Source organism: Aquarana catesbeiana, linkage group LG09 (assembly GCF_042186555.1).
Source record: "Aquarana catesbeiana isolate 2022-GZ linkage group LG09, ASM4218655v1, whole genome shotgun sequence".
NCBI classification, from domain to species: Eukaryota; Metazoa; Chordata; class Amphibia; order Anura; family Ranidae; genus Aquarana; species Aquarana catesbeiana.
Genome location: NC_133332.1, coordinates 317,266,369 through 317,284,204, shown reverse-complemented (window position 1 = coordinate 317,284,204; position 17,836 = coordinate 317,266,369). Strand labels below are relative to the sequence as shown.

The 17,836-nt window shown below is 39.7% G+C and overlaps 1 protein-coding gene and 1 long non-coding RNA gene across 3 annotated transcripts in view; one reads left to right on the top strand and one right to left on the bottom strand.

Annotated features, from left to right (window-relative positions):
- PRICKLE3 (prickle planar cell polarity protein 3) overlaps positions 1-782 on the bottom strand; it is a 37,735-nt gene extending 36,953 nt beyond the window's left edge. For both annotated transcript variants that reach the window (XM_073600747.1, XM_073600748.1), the window contains exon 1: positions 664-782. In XM_073600747.1, the coding sequence (XP_073456848.1) occupies positions 664-696 (33 nt within the window). In that variant the 5' untranslated portion in view covers positions 697-782. The remainder of the gene's footprint in view (positions 1-663) is intronic.
- Positions 301-12,737, top strand: LOC141108803 (uncharacterized). The gene is made up of 2 exons (XR_012236127.1): positions 301-746; positions 12,318-12,737. It is a non-coding gene; the product is annotated as an uncharacterized lncRNA (long non-coding RNA).
- Positions 12,738-17,836: the final 5,099 nt, after the last annotated feature.

The window sequence follows — 17,836 nt, the reverse complement described above, 5'->3', positions numbered from 1 at the left end:
ATATAAACACAATAATAATAATAATAATAATAATCCATAATAATTAAGAATAAAAATCCTGAATAATAATATAAATCCTGAATAAGCTGTTGTTCACACTGCCGCGGCTTCAGATCCAACATCTCTACGCAACTTCATCGCAGCTTGCACGTGACTTCTTCTTTAATAGAAATCAATGCAAGTTGCGTTTTTGAAGTCGCACCAAAGTGGTGCAGGAACCTTTTTCTAAGTCGGAGCGACTTGAGCCGCACCGATTAAAACGGTTCCATTGCGGTTAAAGGGACCGCAACTTGTCATGCGACTTTGGACTCTCAAGTCGCGTGAGAAGTCGTGGCCGTGTGAACTGGGGCAAATGTAAATCCTGAATAATAATATAAATCCTGAATAATAACATAAATCCTGATAAATAATAATAATATAAATCTTGAATAATATAAATCCTGAATAATACTAATAATATAAATCCTGAATAATAATAATAATAATAATAATCCGGAGGCTGCGTGTTCCCGGGGGATGTGTGACGGGTCGGCTGCACTCGTCTCGGCTCTCCGGATTGTTGCAGACAAAGAAAAAAAAAAATAAATAAATAAAAAGCAGAGAAGCAGAGACGCGGCTTCCGGGAAGACGAGAGAAAAGAAGAGCGCGGGCTGAACGCCTTACCTGAGAGCGGCGCCTCCTGGAACCGCGGAACATCCCGACCCTCCGGAGCGTCTCTTGCTGACTGTTGCTGGAAGTCTTTCCTGGTATGTAGATCCGTTCACCTGAAACCTGACCCCTCCCCCATCCCTCCCCGGGGCACAGGCCGCCCTACCTGGAGAGACACTCCTAGACCGGGAGAGGACGCCCCACCCCCCCCACCACACTGTATACACCGGGAAAACAGGAGGATATAGACAGAGATGACCTCATATACACACTGAGATCAGAGGGAGTATATATACAGATATGACATCACACTCTGACTGTATATAGATACACCGGGATCAGAGGGAGTATATAGAGAGGGATGACATCACACTCTGACTGTATATAGATACACCGGGATCAGAAGGAGTATATAGAGAGGGATGACATCACACTCTGACTGTATATAGATACACCGGGATCAGAGGGAGTATATAGAGAGGGATGACATCACACTCTGACTGTATATAGATACACCGGGATCAGAAGGAGTATATAGAGAGGGATGACATCACACTCTGACTGTATATAGATACACCGGGATCAGAGGGAGTATATAGAGAGGGATGACATCACACTCTGACTGTATATAGATACACCGGGATCAGAGGGAGTATATAGAGAGGGATGACATCACACTCTGACTGTATATAGATACACCGGGATCAGAGGGAGTATATAGAGAGGGATGACATCACACTCTGACTGTATATAGATACACCGGGATCAGAGGGAGTATATAGAGAGGGATGACATCACATATACGATGTAATGGATCGGCTCCTGCGGAAGGTGATTGGCTACACAGATCGGATACAATGTTGCGGACGGAGACCTGAATTCTGTATTATCGCTCGCCCTCTGCAGGGGCCGATCTGTTCGTGGAATTTCACTCTCGTTTATCATTATTATTATTATCATCTATTTGTGTTCCGTATTCTGCCAGTATTAGGAAATGGATAGGAAGATAGGAAGGAATATTATATTTACTTGTTTTATACTTTTTTTTTTTTTTTTTACATTTCCTCAGTTACTTTCTGGTTTCTGGCCTAGGCCAAAATAAGGTCATGCATCTCAGGAGTCTTCATGGGAGGAGGGGCTTTCTCAGCTGAACACACCCTCCTGCCTGCATGCCTGAGCTAAGGGCAGATGGATTCCAGGATGTAAATGTTACTTCTCGGCAAAATAAAGCAGGGGAGCATGGGGAGTGGAAGAATGGATGGATGGGGGACTGGAAGGTTGGATGGACAGGGGAGTGGAAGGATGGATGGAGACATGGATGGATGGAGGAGTGGAAGGATGGATGGAGACATGGATGGATGGAGACATGGAAGGAGACATGGATGGATGGAGGAGTGGAAGGATGGATGGAGACATGGATGGATGGAGGAATGGAAGGATGGATGGAGACATGGATGGATGGAGGAATGGAAGGATGGATGGAGACATGGATGGATGGAGACATGGAAGGAGACATGGATGGATGGAGGAGTGGAAGGATGGATGGAGACATGGATAGATGGAGGAATGGAAGGATGGATGGAGACATGGATGGATGGAGGAGTGGAAGGATGGATGGAGACATGGATGGATTGGGGAGTGGAAGGATGGATGGAGACATGGATGGATGGAGGAATGTAAGGATGGATGGAGGAGTGGAAGGATGGATGGAGACATGGATGGATGGATGGAGGAGTGGAAGGATGGATGGAGACATGGATGGATGGATGGAGGAGTGGAAGGATGGATGGAGACATGGATGGATGGAGGAATGGAAGGATGGATGGAGACATGGATGGATTGGGGAGTGGAAGGATGGATGGAGACATGGATGGATGGAGGAATGTAAGGATGGATGGAGGAGTGGAAGGATGGATGGAGACATGGATGGATGGATGGAGGAGTGGAAGGATGGATGGAGACATGGATGGATGGATGGAGGAGTGGAAGGATGGATGGAGACATGGATGGATGGAGGAGTGGAAGGATGGATGGACGGAGGAGTGGAAGGATGGATGGACGGAGGAGTGGAAGGATGGATGGAGACATGGATGGATGGGGGAGTGGAAGGATGGATGGAGACATAGATGGATGGATGGATGGAGGAGTGGAAGGATGGATGGAGACATGGATGGACGAAGGAGTGGAAGGATGGATGGAGACATGGATGGACGAAGGAGTGGAAGGATGGATGGACGGAGGAGTGGAAGGATGGATGGAGACATGGATGGATGGGGGAGTGGAAGGATGGATGGAGACATAGATGGATGGATGGATGGAGGAGTGGAAGGATGGATGGATGGATGGAGGAATGGAAGGATGGATGGAGGAATGGATGGATGGATGGAGGAGTGGAAGGATGGATGGAGACATGGATGGATGGAGGAGTGGAAGGATGGATGGAGACATGGATGGATGGGGGAGTGGAAGGATGGATGGAGACATGGATGGATGGAGGAGTGGAAGGATGGATGGAGACATGGATGGATGGAGGAGTGGAAGGATGAATGGAGACATGGATGGATGGGGGAATTTGCTTTGAATATTAAAAATGAATGAAATTGTGTTTGGTTTGTGTTGCTCAGATACAGTTCAGTTCTGCTTTAAATGCCCATTTCCTATGATCATCGGCTCCATCTAGAGGTCATAATGTGGTATTTTCCCGACTCTATTCTTATTCATTTAAAACATTCAAACAGGAGAAAGTAGCCTAATAAGAAGTAGTGATCTGTCATGTCACACATTACAAATATTACCGGTATTATTTGTGACTTTTGGGCCGGTACTGACCCCTCCGCACCTTTTATAAATGGACCCCTCGGTGTTGCAACAAATGTTTGTTTTCTCGGTGTACACAGGAGGAGAGTTTTGCGTACAGACGATCCGAACGTTTACTCTTCACAACCACCAGCCCTGTGAAGGGTGACGGCTCGTTAACTTCTACCTCTTTCCAGTTTCAGGCAGTGGAAGTCTCTAATGAAAAGTAAACACTGGAGCGAAGGGGTTGCAATCTAATTTTTTTTTTTTTGGGTTGAAGTCACTGATCATGTATCTTCAGCCATCATACACGGGAGGAGATGGAAATCTAAAAATGATACAATGTATTCTCTCACCTACCAGAGAAAAGAAATCGTGTGTTCTGATTGGTTCCGGCAATTAAATAAATACTCAGTTGCGGCACAGTCCAGCAATGTAAAAATCTGATTGGCCGACAGGGGCCCCCCACTGAGCGACAATTCATACAATGTATGGCCATCATAATGGAGAGGGGGCGACAGGTTCTCTTTAATAAGAGTAATTAGCGGGGTGAGTTGTGATCTCCTGTTCCCTTTGATATCAGGAACCTGGATTGTCCGGTTGGGTGGGAGATCTCTGGAGATGGCAGTGAAGGGTGGAGACCCCCAACCTGTGAGGACACAGCGCCCTCTACTGAGCAATGCCTGCGTTTCCTCCAGCACTGCCTTAACCCTCTTGGGCATGGAGGTCACCAGAGCTTCACAGGTTGTCACTGGAGTCCTCTTCCCCTCCCCCATGATGACATCACAGAGCTGGTGGATGTTAGAGACCTTGCGCTCCTCCACCTTCTGTTTGAGGATGTCCCACAGATGATCAATAGGGTTTAGGTCTGGAGACATGCTTGGCCAGTCCATCACCTTTACCCTCAGCTTCTTTAGCAAGGCAGTGGTCATCTTGGAGGTGTGTTTGGGGTCGTTATCATGTTGGAATACTGCCCTGCGGTCCAGTCTCTGAAGGGAGGGGATCATGCTCTGCTTCAGTATATCACAGTACATGTTGGCATTCATGGTTCCCTCAATGATCTGTAGCCCCCCAGTGCCGGCAGCACTCATGCAGCCCCAGACCATGACACTCCCACCACCATGCTTGACTGTAGACAAGACACACTTGTCTTTGTCCTCCTCACCTGGTTGCCCCCACACACGCTTGTCACCATCTGAACCAAATAAGTTTATCTTGGTCTCATCAGACCACAGGACATGGTTCCAGTAATCCATGTCCTTAGTCTGCTTGTCTTCAGCAAACTGTTTGTGGTCTTTCTTGTGCATAATCTTTAGAAGAGGCTTCCTTCTGGGACGACAGCCATGCAGACCAATTTGATGCAGTGTGCGGCGTATGGTCTGAGCACTGACAGGCTGACCCCCCCACCCCTACAACCTCTGCAGCAATGCTGGCAGCACTCATACGTCTATTTCCCAAAGACAACCTCTGGATATGACGCTGAACACGTGACCTCAACTTCTTTGGTGGACCATGGCGAGGCCTGTTCTGAGGGGAACCTGTCCTGTTATACCGCTGTATGGTCTTGGCCACCGTGCTGCAGATCAGTTTCAGGGTCTAGATCAGGGATATGCAATTAGCGGACCTCCAGCTGTTGCAAAACTACAAGTCCCATCATGCCTCTGCCTCTGGGTGTCATGCTTGTGGCTGTCAGAGCCTTGTATGCCTCGTGGGACTTGTAGTTCTGCAACAGCTGGGGGTCCGTTAATTGCGTATCCCTGGTCTAGATGATCTTCTTAGCCTAGGCCAGGGGTAGGCAACCTGGGGGCCCTCCAGCTGTTGCGGAACTACATTCCCCATGAGGCATTGCAAGGCTGGCAGTTACAAATACTCCCAGAAGCATGATGGGACTAGTAGTTCAGCAACACCTGGAGGGCCCCAGGTTGCCTGGCCTAGGCCATCTTTATGTAGAGCAACAATTCTTTTTTTCAGATCCTCAGAGAGTTCTTTGCCATGAGGTGCCATGTTGAACTTCCAGTGACCAGTATGAGAGAGTGAGAGCGATAACACCAAATTTAACACACCTGCTCCCCATTCACACCTGAGACCTTGTAACACTAACGAGTCACATGACACCGGGGAGGGAAAATGGCTAATTGGGGCCCAATTTGGAGATTTTCACTTAGGGGTGTACTGACTTTTGTTGCCAGCGGTTTAGACATTAATGGCTGTGTGTTGAGTTATTTTGAGGGGACAGTAAATTTACACTGTTATACAAGCTGTACACTCACTACTTTACATTGTAGACAAGTGTCATTTCTTCAGTGTTGTCACATGAAAAGATTTACAGAAATGTGAGGGGTGTACTTACTTTTGTGAGATACTGTGTGTGTATATATCTATCTATCATATCCGCACCTTTTTTTTAATTTTAAATTTTTTTTTTAGCGGAGACCCTAGAGAATAAAATGGTAATTGTTGCAATTTTTTATGTCGCATGGTATTTGCGCATCGTATTTTCAATTTTCTTTTTGTTTTTAAATACACTTTCATGAATTTTAAAGCAAAAAAACCCCACAATATGTAACCTATTTTTTTTTTTTTTTTGTGAAATGTAAAAGATGATGTTACGGCAAATCGATAGATCCCAAACATGTCACGCTTTAAAATTGCTCACGCTTGCAGAATGGCCACAAATTACGGTACTTATAAATCTCCATAGGTGACGCTTCAAAATTTTTTACAGGTTACCAGTTTAGAGTTACAGAGGAGTTCTAGTGATAGAATTATTGCTCTCGCTCTAACGATCGCGGTGATACCTCACATGTGTGGTGCGAACGCCGTTTACATATGCGGGCGTTCGCTTCTGCGAAGGGATGGGGTGCTTTTAAAAAAAAAAAAAAAAAAAAATTATTCTTATTTATTTTATTTTTTATTTTTGCACTGTCCCTTTTTTTTTTTTATTTTTTTTAATCACTTTTATTCCTTTGTAATTGAAAAAAGGATGACAGGTCCTCTTTATGGAGAAATCTATAAGACCCAGAATCTCTCCTCAACCTTTAAAAGCAAAAGGTGGGGGAAAAAAATGTTTGTGATTTAGATCTTTTGATTTTAAAAAATAAATAAATAAATAAAATTTTTTAAAAAATTAAATAAAAAAATAAATAAAAATAAAAAAAAATAAATAAAATTTATTTAAAAATAAATTACTTAATTAAAATAAATAAAATACATTAAATAAAAACATAAAATAAATAAAAACCAAATAAATAAAAATAAATAAAAACATAAAATAAAAATAAAATAGGAAACAAATGCAGCCGTCATCAGTAAGATGCGGTATATGACATGTCTGTTCTTGGGTTTAGAAATCGCAAACCACATTATCAGCCTTCTATGTTATCTCTGGACTACAGAACACCTCCCCGATATTATTGATGTGCGGAGAGGAAGAGGTATTCTGTAGTCCTGCTTTACGATGGCAACGCTGCTCCTGTTCTTGGGATTAGAAATCCCATATGATCGGTCTTCCCGGTTATCTCTTGTTCTCGGCTTCAAAATTCTCAGACTATATGATCAGCCTTCCCCATTATGTCTGGGAGGACTATAGAACACCTCCCCCTATATAATGGGGAAGGGGGGATGTTCTGTAGCCCTGCTCTAGAGTGGCAACTCTGCTCCTGTTTTGGGGTTTTGAAATTGCAAACCATATTATCGCGCGCCTTCTGTTATCTCTGGGAGGACTACAGAACACCTCCCTCTAGATTATGGAGGCCGAGAGAGGAGGAGGTGGTGTCCTGTAGTCCTGAAACAATATGATTAGCCTTCCTTGTTATCTCTGGGAGGACTACAGAACACCTCCTTCTGTATTATGGAGACCGGGAGAGTAGGAGGTGTCCTGTAGTCCTGAAATAATATGATCAGACTTCCTTGTTGTTTCTGGGAGGGCTACAGGATTCCTCCCACTCTATTATGGTGACTGGGAGTGGAGGTGGTGTCCCGTAGTCCTCAAGTCACAATTTTTACCTGCCTTCCTTGTTGTCTCTGGGAGGACTGCAGAACACCTCCCGCTATATTGGTGAGACCAGGAGAAGAGGAGGTGTCCTGTAGTCCTGCCTTAGGGTGACAACACTGCGTCTGTTCTTGGGTTTAGAAATCACCAACCATATAATCGGCCTTCCCTGTTATCTCTGTGAGGACTACAGAACACCTCCCACTATATATTATGGAGACCAGGAGAGGGAAGGAGTCCTGAAGTAACAGACAATACGATCAGCCTTCCTTGTTACACACATGTGAGGTATCGCCGCGATCGTTAGAGCGAGAGCAATAATTCTAGCACTAGACCTCCTCTGTAACTCTAAACTGGTAACTTGTAAATATTTTTAAAATGTCGCCTTTGGAGATTTTTGAGTGCTGCAGTTTGCCACGAGCGTGCGCAATTTTTAAAGCGTGACATGTTGGGTATCTAATTACTCGGCGTAACATCGAATTTTATATTTTGCACATTTATATATTTTTTTTCACATTTAAGATTCATTAATGTGTATTTTTCTGAAAAAAAAAAAATACAAAAACCTGCATTTGAGATACCGTGTGACATAAAAAAATTGCAATGACCCCCATTGTAATTCTCAAGGGCTGCTGCTAAAAAAAAAAAAAAAAAAAGAATTAAAAAGCAATGATAATAAAAATAAAATGTTTGGCAGTTTTAAGAAATTTTTGCTAGCAAAAAAAATACAGTGTTTTTGTTTCCAAGTGGAGGAAAAAATAATGATTTAAAAGCAATAATAATGTAAATAAAATGTTTGGCAGTTTTAAGAATTTTTTCTAGCAAACAAATCCTGTGTTTGTTTCCATGTGGGGAAAAAAATAATAATAATTAAAAAGCAATGATAAAAACTGCCAAACGTTTTATTTATATTATTAAGAATTTTTTTCTAGCAAGAAAAAAAAGTGTGTTTTTGTTTGCAAGTGGGGGGGGGGGGGGGGAAGAAAGAAAAGGCAATGATAAAAAAATAATTGTTTCCAAGTAGGAGAAAAAATAATAATAATTAGAAAGCAAGGATAAAAACTGCCAAACATTTTTTTTTTATATTATTATCATTGCTTTTTATTTTTTTATTCCCCCACACCTGGAAAGAAAAACACAGTATTTTTTTTGCTAGAAAAATTTCTTAACTGCCAAACATTTTATTTATATTATTAAGAATTTTTTCTAGCAAAAAAATTCTGTGTTTTTGTTTCCAAGAGGGGGAAAAAAATAATTAAAAATTGATAATAATAATATAAATAAAATGTTTGGCACTTTTAAGAAAATTTTCTTGCAAAAAAATACTGTGTTTTTTGTTTCCAAGTGGGGGAAAAATACCGTGTTTTTTTTTTTTTCCAAGTGGGGGGGGGGGGGGATAAAAAAAATTAAAAAGGAGTGATAATAATATAAATAAAATGTCTGGCAGTTTTTATCATTACTTTTTAATTATTATTTTTGTTTTTTTTTTTATAGAAAAAATACTTAACTGCCAAACATTTTATTTATATTATTAGGAATTTTTTCTAGCAAGAAAAAAAAGTGTGTTTTTGTTTGCAAGTGGGGAAAAAAAGAAAGAAAAGGCAATGATAATACTAATATAAATAAAATATTTGGCAGTTTTTTAAGAAAATTTTCTAGCAAAAAAATACTGTGTTTTTTTGTTTCCAAGTGGGGAGAAAATACTGTGTTTTTGTTTCCAAGTGGGGGGTATAAAAAATTAAAAAGCAATGAGAATAATATAAATAAAATGTTTGCCAGTTTTTATCATTGCTTTTTAATTTATTATTATTATTTATTATTAATTTTTTTTTATATAGAAAAAATTCTTAACTGCCAAACATTTTATTTATATTATTAAGATATTTTTTCTAGCAAAAAAATACTGTGTTTTTGTTTCCAAGTGGGGAAAAATAAATAATTAAAAAGCAAGGATAATAATATTATAAAAAAAAAATATTTGGCAGTTTTTTAAGAATTTTTTTCTAGCAAACAAATACTGTGTTTTTGTTTCCAAGTGGGGGGGGGATAAAAAAATAATGGTCAGAATAGGCGTGGTCTTCAGTTGGTAAAAGAAAGTAATTTGAGGGAAAATTATAAAACCTTATTTTAGTCTTGGCTGAGAAACCTGATCCTGGTTTTATTCCAGACCACAATGCGGCAATCCTTCCCCCCCCCCCACCCCCACGTCATGATGTCACCCCGCTCTGTAAATACACGCTTTTGTCCCGGAGATCACAAATATTTCAACACTTTCCAATACCGGGGGGTGGAGCTACAATGCCGAGACCCTAAAGAGGACCTGTCACAGATACAAGTCTTCTGCCAATCCATCTGTTTTACAAGGCCAGCAGGCATGCAGCAGAGATGGATCCTTGTCTAGAAGCAGTGGTCTCTCTGCAGAGGTCCCTATAGCTCTCCAATCAGTGAATCTCATGCTGTCTGTTGATTGGAGGGGGTGTGTGTACGCTGGATCTCTGCAGAGGGACCGCTGTTTACACGCAGTGAGCGAAAGTCTTCCTCTGCAGAATGCTGACGGGGACAGGCTTTTCTGACCGGAGCTGTGGCTGCTTTCTGGAAGACTTTGCGCAGCTTTCGCTTTGGCACAGCTGGAATGCATTGAGTGGATTTAAAGTGGCTAACCCTAACTGGTCTTAATAGTTCCCCCTCCCCACCTACCTTCCCTGTATGTGTACTTTTACCTATTTTTAATTATATGATCCTGCAGCTTCAGCTCTCCCGTGGCAGTGAGCAGCTGCTGCAGGGGAGAGGAGGAAATGCCAACAATGGCTGGGCCCAGGACCGACTTGAGTGGATTTAAAGTGGCTAACCCTAACTGGTCTTAATAGTTCCCCCTCCCCACCTACCTTCCCTGTATACCCTGTATGTGTACTTTTACCTATTTTTAATGATATGATTCTGCAGCTTCAGCTCTCCCGTGGCGGTGAGCAGCTGCTGCAGGGGAGAGGAGGAAATGCCAACAATGGCTTTAATATTTATCGGACCCTAGGCAGCAAACGTATTCTTGGGCCCTCCCGAATCCACTTATCAACCATTTAGGGGGCAGTGCAGGGCTCAAGAAGACAGCCGTCTTGGGCCCCCCACAACAAGGACTGGGCCCGGTGCAGCTGCCCCCTTTGCCCCTGTGTCAAAGACGGCCCTGGCTGGGCCATGAGATGCCTACGGGTGAGATTATGGACCCCCCCGCAATTCACAGCCGTTGTTGAGCGCTCCGTTACGTGTGTGTGGGGGGGGGGGGGCTGGAGTTGCTAAATTGCATGACCTGATTGGATTAAACAAAAAGGTAAGTACACAGATATTTTTTTTTGGGGGGGGGGGGAGGGGGGGGGGGTGTTTTTTAACCACTTAAGGACCGAGCCTCTTTTTGAGATTTGTTGTTTAAGGATTTTAAGATTTTACTGTTAAAAAATATTTTTTGCTCGAAAATGACTTAGAACCCCCAAACATTAAACATTTTTCTAACACCCCAGAGAATAAAATGGCGGTCGTTGCAATACTTTCTGTCACACCGTGTTTGCTCAGCGGTCTTACAAGCGCACTTTTTTTTTTTTTTTTTTGGATTAAATACAGTTTTTTTTAATTAAAAAAATAAGACAACAGTAAAGTTAGCCCAATTTTTTTTTATATTGTGAAAGATAATGTTACGCCGAGTAAATTGATACCCAACATGTCACGTTTCAAAACTGCGCCCCCCGCTCGTGGAATGGCGACAAACTTTTACCCTTAAAAATCCCCATAGGCGACGTTTAAATAAATTCTACAGGTTGCATGTTTTGAGTTACAGAGGAGGTCTAAGGGCTAGAATTATTGCTCTCGCTCTACCGATCGCGGCGATACCTCACATATGTGGTTTGAACACCGTTTTCGTATGCGGGCGCTGCTCACGTAGGCGTTCGCTTCTGCACGCGGAGCTCGGCGGGACGGGGCGCGTTTTAAAAAAAAATAATTTTTTTTCTTATTTATTTTACGTCTTCTTCTTTTTTTTTTTTTTTTTTCTTTTGTATTCTTTTCAATTTTTTTTACACTGTTCTTCTTTATTTATTTATTTTTTTTAAAAAAGAAAAAAAATTGTGTAACTTTTATTCCTGTTACAAGGAATGTAAACATCCCTTGTAATAGAAAAAAATCATGACAGGACCTCTTTAATGTGAGATCTGGGGGGGGGTCAAAAAGACCTCAGATCTCATATTTACACTAAAATGCAATGAAAAAAAAAAAAAATTGTAATTTAAAAAAAAAATGTAAAAAAAAAAAATGGCCCTTTAAGAGCTATGGGCGGAAGTGAAGTTTTGATGTCACTTCCGCCCTGCAATGGTATGGAGACGGGTGGGGGTGGCCATCTTTCCCTCACTCCTCTCCATACCCAGCAAGGACAAGGATCCGATCGCCTCCGCCGCTGCTGACGGCTCCGGTAAGCGGCGGAAGGGGGGGGGGGGGCCGCCCTTTCCCCCCACCGATAAAAGTGATCTCGCGGCGAATCCGCCGCAGAGACCACCATTATCGGAAACCGGACCACCGGCCGAAGAAGAGGATATACCTGGGTTATGGTAGCTAGCTGCTGCCATAACGATATTCCTCTTCAAAGTTTATCTGGAAGTGGTTAAGAATAGTTGGCCTTTTGGCTTTACCACCACTTTAAGGCCTCGTTTATGAAGGAACATCTTGTTTATATGGATGGAGATGTTTGCAGCCAATAGGAAATGTTCTGAAAGCTACCCGGTGCTCCTTCCCTACACTGAGCAAATGCCCAGGTATACATCACCGCCATCTACTGGTGGAATGGAAGTACTACTGGATTTTGTAGCGGATTGATGAAAAAAAAAATGTCTGTTAAATATTCCAGGTACATGAAATGACTCCACTCGGTGACGCCCACATCTGGTCCTCCCATGATGGAAAGGACATCCGCTGTCCTTCTCACAGAGCCCACGTCCCGCCAAAGTCCATCTTGGAACAAGCAGGAGAAACTTCTCCACCAGAGATCACATCTTCTACACAACAGCCGCCATCACTCCACATCCAACGAGCTTCTCCTCCTCTTCTGGAAGTCCAACCAATTCCCAAACCAATAAAGACACCCGAGTCCTAGAATCCGGTTCTTCAAAGTCACCACCATAACCTCTGCTGGTCCCTAAACCCAACCGAAAACTGAATATAATTGTGTAATTTGTATTCTCCCTTCTCGTTCTGTATGTTATTATTTTAATTATTTTATTTTGTATGGTATTATTTTAATAAAAAGTACTTTTTTTTTTTTTTCTAATGGATATCCAACTGTCACATGACCCGGCTCTCTCCCAGCCTGTCTGCAGGGAAACATAAGCAGGAGGAGCTTTGAAGAAGAAAGAGGAGCTAATTTGAGATTATTATCTTTATTCATTTGTGCTAATAACATGATGTGGGTGGATTTCTGCCAGTCACGTAATGTGTCACGCCCCCCCCCTCCAGCCGGTGTCTTAGAAGAAGAGGGAGGTGAAGCCTCCATCCATCTACATGTAATATCCCCGCCCCCTATTGTGTTTAGCTGGTTAGTGGGCATGGAGGAGGAGGAGGAGGAGGGAGGGGGTGGGCTGTCATTTACCACTGGGTATACGCCCACAAGTGTGTAGGCATGTGCAGAACGGAAAAAAAAAATGTTTGTTTCAATTTGGAATTTAATTTTAGTTTTAGTTAAATTCGTTTTCAGAATTTGTTTTGTTTTATTTGTTTTCGCATTTGATTCAAACTCAACCAAATTCGGAAAATTCGAGATTGGCATTCGAATTTGAATCTATTTGAATTGAAATTCAGAAGGTGGTTATATTCTATTCTATCATTTTTTTTGTTTTTTTTTCTATTCCATTCAAAATTGGAATTTTGGAAGATGGTAGATGGAAAAAATATATATTTCTATTGTATTAGTGCTTTTTTGTTTTTATTCTATTTCTTTCGTTTCTATTCTTTTCAATTCTGTTTTACTCTAATTCTTTTCTTTTTTTTTTTCTTTTCTATTCTATTACCTTATTTGTTGTTCTGATCTATTCCCATATTTTTCTTTTCTAATTTATTCTATTCTTTTATTTTCTATTCTACTCTATACTATTTACTCTATATTCTCTTTTTTTTGTATTTATTTATTTTTTTATTCTATTCCCTTATTTTATTTTCAATTTTTTTTTTCTATTCTATTTTGTTCTGTTTTACGCTATAAAATAAAAGATTAGAGTAAAACAGAACAAAATAGAATAGGGAATAGAATAGAAAATAAGGGAAAAGAATAGAAAAAAAAAAACGAATATAAAATAAAAGAATATTCTGTTTACTCTACTCTATTCTGTTTTTACTCTATTCCCTTATTTTCTATATTAAAGATAATCGTAGTGCCCCCCCCCCCCCCCCAAAAGGCAACACAAGGGACATTAAGGGCAACTATAATGATTGAAAAGTGTGTGCGTGTATGTATGTATATAATATGTGTGTGTTGTGCGTGTGTGTGTGTGTGTGTGTGTATGTATATATATATATATATATTATACTAAAAATACAAATAGTATTTATTGAGGAAATCTTAAAGATATAGTTGCATACATCACCATATATATAGCACAGGTAAAAACATAAGTACAGTTGATACAATTAGAGTTGTTGATCTCCTGTAGTCTCTCCCAACGCGTTTCAGGATTTCAATGTTAATCCCTTCATCAAGGGAATTTGTTTCAATAGAATTTGTTAAAATGAAACATAACAGAAAGTTGACCATATGAACATCAATGGGACAAAAAAATTACCAAAATTAGCATCGTGGGAGATAAAGAAAAATTTGTCCAAATTTCAATCTGGGACTAAATGAACGGCTCTATAGTCACATGGGCTGCTCAGGTGTGATGGGGAGGAAATGCTCAGCATAGGAACACACTGAATACTGAGCATGTGCAGAGCTGCCAACACCGCTCTGCAAAATCCCACAGCTGCAGTGGGGACATGGACAGAAGAGGGAGATAGAGAGCAGCAGAATCAACCAGGTTTTTTTTTTTTTTTTTTTTTAGCAGAATACAGAAAACAAATCTCATAGTGATGGAATGAGTATGAACAGCATGGAATATATCATTTATTGATCGTTTTTTTTATGATGTGGGTTTAGTGACACTTTACTATCAGTACTGATCAACTCAAGTCTGTAAAATGATTGGAGCCGTTCCTCGTATAAACGCAGTAAGCGCAATCAGCTCCTGTTTTGTGATTTCGAAGTGCAGGTGACCCCTATAGACGCCATAAAAATAGAAACTTTGTCGAGGACAACCACAGCAAATTGTGTGATTGGTCGCAGTGATCACATGGTACAGAGAGGGCCAATCGCAGCCTGTCTATACCATGTGGTTCGCTGTGGCCAATCGCAACAAAACAAACTGAATGAATCGATTTCATTTCACTAAAATGCTTGTTTTATAGCAATGAAATTCACTACTATAAGAAATCACAATGTGTAAAAAAAATAAATAAATATTGATCACTTCCCCAGATTAGTACAGTGTTACTATGGTAACATTATTCTGCTCTGGTCACAGTGTGTTAAAAAAATGTAAAAAGAAAAACATTTTTTTTTTTGTACTGTCACCAGTCAGTGTCCCTGATCAATTATATGATGACGCTGTACTACACTGGTGACTGTATGTAAAAAAAAAAAAAAATCTCTATTTTTTTTTTACATACAATCTACATTGTTTTGTTTGTTTTTTTTTTTACATACAAACAATGCAGATTTTTTTTTTTTTACAATGTAGATTTTTTTTTTTACAATGTAGATTGTTTTGTTTTTTTTTTTCATACAATCTATATAGTAAAAAAAATCTACATTGTTTTTTTTTTTTTTGCATACAACAATTTTTTTTTTTACTATATAGATTGTTTTTTTTTTTTTCATACAATCTACATTGTAAAAAAAAAAAAAAAAATCTGCATTGTTGCATTGGTTTTTTTTTTGCATACAAACAATGCAACAATGCAGATTTTTTTTTTTATAATGTAGATTATAATGTAGATTGTCTGTCTGTTTTTTTTTACATACAATCTACATTGTAAAAAAAAAAAAAAAAAAAAAAAAATCTGCATTTTTCAAAAAAAAAAAAAATCAGTTTTCAAATGTGCATTGATTTTTTTTTTTTCATACAATCTATATTGTAATATATTTTTACAATGTAGATTGTTTTTCTTTTTTTTTAACATACAAACAATCTACATTGTAAAAAAAAAAAAATCTACATTGTAAAAAAAAAAAAAAAACTGCATTGTTTTTTTTTCCATACAATGTAGATTTTTTTTATTTTTTTTATTTTTTATTATTTCTTTATTTTTCAAAAAAAAAAAAAACTGACAAAAAAATTACAACTTCAAAAAACTCGCCATGCCTCTTACTAAATACTTTGGACTGTCTACTTTCCCCAAAAAAGATTTTACATACAATCTACATTGTAAAAAAAAAAAAAAAAAAATCTGCATTGTTTTTTTTTTGCCTCTTACTAAATACTTTGGTCTACTTTCCCCAAAAAAGGGGTTATTTGGAGGATATTTGTACTGTCCTGGCATTTTCGGGCCTCAAGAAATGAGATTGGCCTGTCAGTACATCAGGATCGATCGATTTTCAGATATATATAATCCTATAGTGTGTGGACTCTATAACTTTCCTACAGAATAAATAATAGACATTGATCTGGGTTATTTCCACCAAAGCAATGGAGCAGAATAGATTTTTGGTCTAAATTTATGACGAAAGATTATTTATTTATTTTAAAATGTTACAACAGAAATGAAGAAAAACAACCCCCCCCCCCCCCCCCCCCTCACAATCCCCACAATTTTCAGTTTTTTTTTTTTTTATTCAGCAAAAAATAAAAAAAAAAACCCGGTGGTGACTAAATACCACCAAAAGAAAGCTCTATTTGTGTGAAATAAATGATAAAGATTTTATTTGGGTACAACTAAATAAAATAAGAAAATCAAAGTAAAAGAAAAAAACAAACAAATAAATGAAAAAAAAAAAAATCCTGTAGCCTTCCGTTGCCTGCTTGGGCTCTCCCGTCCCACTAGGAGACCCGAGAAACCAGCCAGCTGGATGGACAGCTAGACGGAGGCAGGATGGGTGCTGAAGAGTCTTTTGAGGTTGCAGGTTCAAACCTAAACGTGTCTTTATTGAAGTTTGTGATCACATTCCAGGTACTTGTCCTTGAATTTGTACACTTCCATCCTCAGGGTTGGTTGGCTTGGAGGTTAAAGAACCAGCCTTCCTCCAAGCCTGCAGAGATGTTAGAATTGCCGGTTCAAATCTAGATTCATCTTTTTGAATTTGAGATGACTTTAACTCCTGAAATAGGAGAACGAACCCATAAGTTCCTGAGCAGAGGCAAGTAGCTCAGAGGATGAGAGTGTTGACCCCGGGTGCCATAGACTCAAGTTCAAATCCTTACAAGTGCTGCAGATCACCAAGGGCAATTCCATGAGAGTGCTGAAGACCCCAGAGAATACCTCAATGAAAGCACTGCAGACCTCCAAGGGCAAATTCCTGAAAGTGCAGTAGACCCTGAGTGAAAGCTTGGAGGCCATGGACAACCCACCAGTCTGCTCCAGTCCCTGGCCACCACAGGCCTGTAACATGTGTGGGCATCACATTAGGTTGTGGACACCCTACCTCTTCGGTCCACAGTCTGTGACATCACTGCAACATCTATAAATAGAATGGGCTGTCTTACTGGGGCAGCCCATCCAAAAAGTGGGACTTAGGTTTTTCTTGGCCTCACCCCCTCTATATATATATATATATCTCCAACCCAGGTACTGCATAGCACCTGAACCCCCTGCTGGTGGGACATTTCCCACTAATAGGGGGTTCAAGTGCTGCACAGCATCCAGGCCACACATGGCTTTTCCCTCAGGGGGATTTGAACTCAGGTCTCCAGCAGACCAGACAGAGATCTTACCCTCTGAGCTACCACCCATGTTCAGGAACTGAGGGTCTGGTTCTTTTATTTCAGGAGTAGACAAAATTCACACATTAAAGAAAAAAAAAAAAAACAAGAAAGAAAAACTACTACTACTAAATAAAAAAGATAATCAATGTAAAGGGAAAAAAAAATGAAAACAAAAAAAAAATCAAACAAGTAAGTAAAAGAAAATCAAACAAGTAAAAGAGAAAAAAGAAAAAAAAAAAAAAAAAAGGAAATAAAAGAAGAAAATCAAACAAGTAAAAGAGAAAAAAGAAAAAAAAAACGAAATAAAAGAAGAAAATCAAACAAGTAAAAAACAAACAAACAAACAAACAAAAACTAACAAGTAAAATAAAATAAATAAATAAAAAAAAAAAAAAAATCAAACCTAAATAAAACAAGTAAA